At 39.9% G+C, this 5,300-nt stretch overlaps 1 protein-coding gene across 1 annotated transcript in view; it reads right to left on the bottom strand.

The window, feature by feature from the left end:
- LOC101857434 overlaps nucleotides 1-1,856 on the bottom strand; it is an 11,879-nt gene extending 10,023 nt beyond the window's left edge. Inside the window, exons 1-2 of the mRNA XM_005106564.3 lie at nucleotides 1,631-1,856; nucleotides 322-491 (exon numbers count right to left, since the gene is read on the bottom strand). Coding sequence (XP_005106621.1) covers nucleotides 322-480 — 159 coding nt within the window. The 5' untranslated portion in view covers nucleotides 481-491; nucleotides 1,631-1,856. The remainder of the gene's footprint in view (nucleotides 1-321; nucleotides 492-1,630) is intronic.
- Between the last annotated feature and the right edge of the window lie 3,444 nt (nucleotides 1,857-5,300).

Genomic DNA, 5,300 nt, shown 5'->3' with positions numbered 1-5,300 from the left:
ATCTATCTATCTATCTATCTATCTATCTATCTATCTATCTATCTATCTATCTATCCCCATGTCAACCACTTCTTTATTTTCCTTGCTCTTTCTCTCACATACACGTATAAATATGTACACAGCACGGTCATCATAAAAACGACAGACAGACAGACAGACAAACAGACAGACAGACAGGCAGACAGACAGACAGACCGACCGACAGACAGACAGACAGACAGACAGACAGACAGACAGACAGACAGACAGACAGACAGACAGGGGCGACACAGGGAGACACAGTCAGAACCAAGGAGACAGTAACAAACAAACGTAACAAACCTCTGTATAGAACTTGGTGCTCAGCTCGAGGTCGTCAGTGGTGACTGTCATGTAGCCGATACCTCGGAGTGAGCCGAGTTTGGTGGCGGCCATGTGTACACACACTGAACACAGGACAAAGGCGAAAGTCCACCCTTTATCTGGTCGTCTCGGCGACATCTTCCACAACCCTATGAGAAAATGTAAAGCTTCAGAAACTTTGTTTTTTGTTTGTTTTTGTAAGTGTTTTACGGCGCTCGCAACTGCATAAGGTCATATGAGCGCGCGGGACACACTAAACTTTTTCAGTTGGTAGGAAATTCTTCAGAAACTACAGAAAGCTTTTTTGAAATTTTCATGTGTATTATAATACTGGTGTAATTGTAAATGAACACTTCTATCATGTTGCCTTACAGAGCATTAAAAGTGTAATGGAGATGATCTTACATATTAAGTCTTTGAAAAGTCTTCTTCTCAAAAGAGTAAGCGAAGTTTTGTGGAATAAAACGTTATAAAAAATTACCCAAGTTCTTGTGATGTTTTTTTCACACATAGATTATATCTTCAATGTTGAAGACGCAATAACGTCATTGGGGATAAAAGTAATTCAATGAGTAACTAGTGAACATTGAACAAAATAAATCTTTAATAATAATGCCTTCTGATCATACCAAGAGTACAGTTGATTAACAGACTGTGGCGCGTTTTTCTTTCTTCCTCTTCTTGGTGCTACTATCTACTAGGTTATATCAAAATATCATTTTTCTTTTAATAACCCTCATTTAATCGCTCTTAAAACATGCTCTTGCATGTTTAGAAGGACGCAGTATGAAAATTCATATCCCTTCTCGGGGAAAACGTAAAGAAATGTCATATAAAAATTCGGGGAGTTTCCCTTGCTTCACCCACACATCTGCCCTCTCTCGATCCAAAGTTGACACAATAGATGAAATTATTTGCTGACAATGCGTTGTAGGTTAAGTTAGTCTCATGGCAAAGAGCCGCAATACAAGCCTCTCCACTCCACATAAATAGATTACACCACAGACACAGACGCGATAGACTCAAATGATGAAAAATCTTCAAAGCCTTATTTACATATTTTTTATATGTTGCCCAACCCTTGATTAGTTGTGAATCCATTTATCATCTCCTTGCTTTTCATCTCTCCATTTATTAAATCGTTTATTTCTCAACCATGAAATTTAGCATTTATTATCCCTGTCCTTTTAGAAAATAAACAGGCTTCCTTTTGAAGCTTTGAAGATAGATCACGTGAAGAGAACTACATCTCTACCTTTTTTTTTCTTTTTGAGAAGTAAAAACTCACCGTTTATATTAGTATGGACTATCAGTGCCTGCAAACGTGCAGTCGTTTACAGTCCCTTTTGTTCCTGCTCAGAGTTGTCCCTGTTTGGTAGCTGCACCTCCTAGTTCAGACGCCGCTGTCTTATCCCTTAGGCCTATGTTTTGCTTCTCTTTCTCTTCCCTGTGAGAAAAGGGCTTTATTGTGCAATTCGCCAAAACCCAGCGTATTTATACTTTTGGACACGTAAGGTCACAGCCCAACGTTGATCATTCCAGTTTTACTTCTTTTAAGATAAGTTTATGAAAGGCGAAATGGAGGGGGGGAAAACAGGTCAGACAGAGATAAGAAACGCGGTCAATTTTAGACGGCACTGATAAGCTAGATCTACCTGTTGCATTCCTCTGGTTCATGACTCAACTTTCACCCTTCAAATTTTTTATACGCTTTCCAAACATTTAGATCTAATTTTCGGACCCCCCAAAATATGTATCTGGACGACACAGTCTTGAGCTTTGGTTTTTACCTCTACTTAACTTGACCCGGGATCCCTCTTCTTTTATCACGGAAATGTATTTTAGAGACCAATGTACACAGTTCAGGGTTTGCATGTCATACTCAGATAGAAAGTAAAAGAATCGTCCCAGAAACTAACCCACACGATTTTTGATCGCACACATTCAACAAACCTGCATCAAAGGTTACATAATAGTAAAAAAGATTGTTAATTCCCTTTTGTGGTCATAATATGTCGTGTAACTGTCCTATTCTGAGGCCCTAACAAATGAAAAGCCCTCAGATTTTAGCTACGTGTCTGCAAAATGTTCAAATCATTTCCTTTTTCCAAGATGGCATGAGAATCAGATTTGTGCAGAGATACGAAATCATAAATCAAATGAAAAATCGGACTTCGTAATTATTGTGCATTTACCATCGAATTTGTGTGGTGTAAATATAAGTTTTCTTTGTCAACCATAAAATCTGAGGTTTTATTTTTATTGTCCTTTAAATTTAAAAAAGATGTTCTTCGTTTTGTTTTGTATGCTGAAAGCTGTGAGCTTGATCCCGACGTGAAGATGGCCTTCTATTAAAATTATTTCTGCCTTCTGGCCGACACGCAGCTCATAGGGTCAGGGAGAGTCGATGCAACCCGCCACCTTAACGATCTAAATCGTGTCGACAGGTGCGTGCTGAATTGAAAACAAAATTAGATCTAGTTACGGAATACTCCACATTTATTTGAGTGTCAAGACATCAATCCACTGGCCATATGATCTAATTTCTGATCATCATCATCATCATCATCATCATCATCATCATCATCATCATCATCATCATCATCATCATCATCATCATCATCGTATTTACTGTCGTCAACGCCAGCACCATCAACAGCTGCAGCAGCACTAGTTGCAGCAAACAGAAGCAGCGTTTCATAAATCGAATAGGCCTACAGGCATTTCTAATGGCCAGTGTTTTCATAACCAGCACTCTGCGCGCTCTTCCAAGACAAGGCAGGTTCAGCTGGACCGATTCTGTCGTAAACGACTTTTTTGTAGAGTGTTCTCTGCTCAGACAAGGACATACTGCACGGCACAGCTTAGCCTATGCCTTCGACAGATCAGAGAATCGATTGATCTCGTTAAATAGAGCAAAACATGTTGTTTGTTGGTATGTTTGTTTATTTGTTGGTTTGTTGGAGGGACGCCTCTGGCCAGACCAGTTTTAACCTTTATGTGTCTGTATTTCTGTCTGGGACAGTGTGTTTCGACTCCTAATTAAATACCTTCCCAATTATTAATTATAATCGACATGAAAATTGCCGAACAGCTTTATTAGGCGTCCCATTTTAATAAGTCCTCACAATACATGTATAACGATGCCATTTCCTTCTAACTTGGAACACATACAATCTTAGGGGGATGGAATAGCACACGTAGGCCTACTTTAAAAATTATTTGTACAATTTGGAGTCGCTGAGACTTGTGTGTTACAATCTTTGACTCCCGTTGTATAAAATTTTTAATTGCTGTGTGGTCAAGGATAAGAGGGTTTAATAAGTAGGGACACATTCATTCGATGATAACATTGCGGCCACAGTAAGTTGTGTACAAATGTAAACTACCGGTAGTATAATTATAATTCCAACACCCAATAAAGTCATTGTTTTCGTCACCTTCTTCTTAGGCATTTCTAACAAGAACGTTTTAATTATGGTCTGAATAAGTAGGTTACATTCACAAATTATGTCTGGACTTATGTCAAGTGCTTCTACTTTCTCGAGGGTAGGGGAGTGGGGAGACGTTCCAATTCCAGTTATCATGAAGTACTCAGATTGTTTTACGTTCATAAAAATACACGCAAGTTGTTATTTTGTCGCCCTTCCTGGGGTGTGTATATTGGGGGGGGGGGGGGTCATTTTGGCTCCGCTCAGTAGACTACTTTTCTGGGGCATTTGCCCCATCCTTTGACATCTAGTCATGGTTTTGTTTTTGTTTTTGCTTGTGCGTGTGCGTGTATGTGTGCGTGCGCGCGCGTGTGTACGTGTGTGTGTGTGTGTGTGTGTGTGTGTGTGTGTGTGTGTGTGTGTGTGTGTGTGTGTGTGTATGTGTGAGTGAGTGAGTGAGTGTGTTTATGTGTGTGTGTTTGTGTGTGTATTTGCGTTTGTTTGTGTGTCTGTGTCCTTTAAGCGACATCTAATACATTTGCAGACCTCTTTGTTATTTAGGGACAACTTGCAAAAAAGTATACTCCTGTTTGCAATTCAGAATCTTCGTGGGACTTATACAGCGCCCCATGCTCCCTTTCAGAGAGACCAGACATTGATCATCACGCCTCTTTGGTTTTGATAAGAGTTTCAGGGCACTTACAGCGCAAGTAGGTCATATAAGTGCCGCAGATTAGAGGTGTTACAAGACAGTAACAAACACAATAAAGAAGGAGAGATAACGAAAACAGATGTCTGACAGGAAAGAAAGAGCAAACCACACCAGACGCCCGAACCACCTATAGTTACGTCTATATTGATGGTTTGAATTACCTTCTGTCTAACTTAACCAAGTTATACCCCCCCCCCCCCAAAAAAAAAAAGAAACTTTCGGGAGATCGTTACCTTTCTAACCCAAACGTTTATCGCAACCAGTATTGGAATTGGGACTACCTAATTTCTGGTACGAAAACAGGCACGAGCATGAACCTAACTAGGTCAGTTACCCATACCAGGCGTTTCAAGCATCAGGTTCCAACATATCATTTCATGGTTACAGGTCGTCCCTTCAGACTCGACAATACGTTCATGACAAACCAATGGATAAACAATGCAAAACACCATAATTATTCTTTCTGGTCATTCGTAAAGCTGTCGTACCTCCGACAGTTGGAGCACAAAGTCCAGACGTCCACGAAATTTAGAAATTTAGTAACAAGTCTGAAGTTCAAAATACAAAGAGAGTTGTTCCCAAAGAGAGCGGGCAGAAAGTCCTTATCATGGTGACAGTGTTTGAACGGTGTTTGTTTTTTTTGCGCACTCCTGCAACGCAAGGCTTTGTGTTGAATGATGAAGCACAAATTAGTTATTATAATGAATGGGGTGAAAGTTCTTTAAAAATACAATACAATCATTCAACAATAAGCACGCGTAACACACATGCATCTCTCTCTTTCTCTCTCTCTCTCTCTCTCTCTCTCTCTCTCT

Source organism: Aplysia californica, unplaced genomic scaffold, assembly GCF_000002075.1.
Source record: "Aplysia californica isolate F4 #8 unplaced genomic scaffold, AplCal3.0 scaffold00543, whole genome shotgun sequence".
NCBI classification, from domain to species: domain Eukaryota; kingdom Metazoa; phylum Mollusca; class Gastropoda; order Aplysiida; family Aplysiidae; genus Aplysia; species Aplysia californica.
This window is presented reverse-complemented; position numbering and strand designations above follow the sequence as displayed.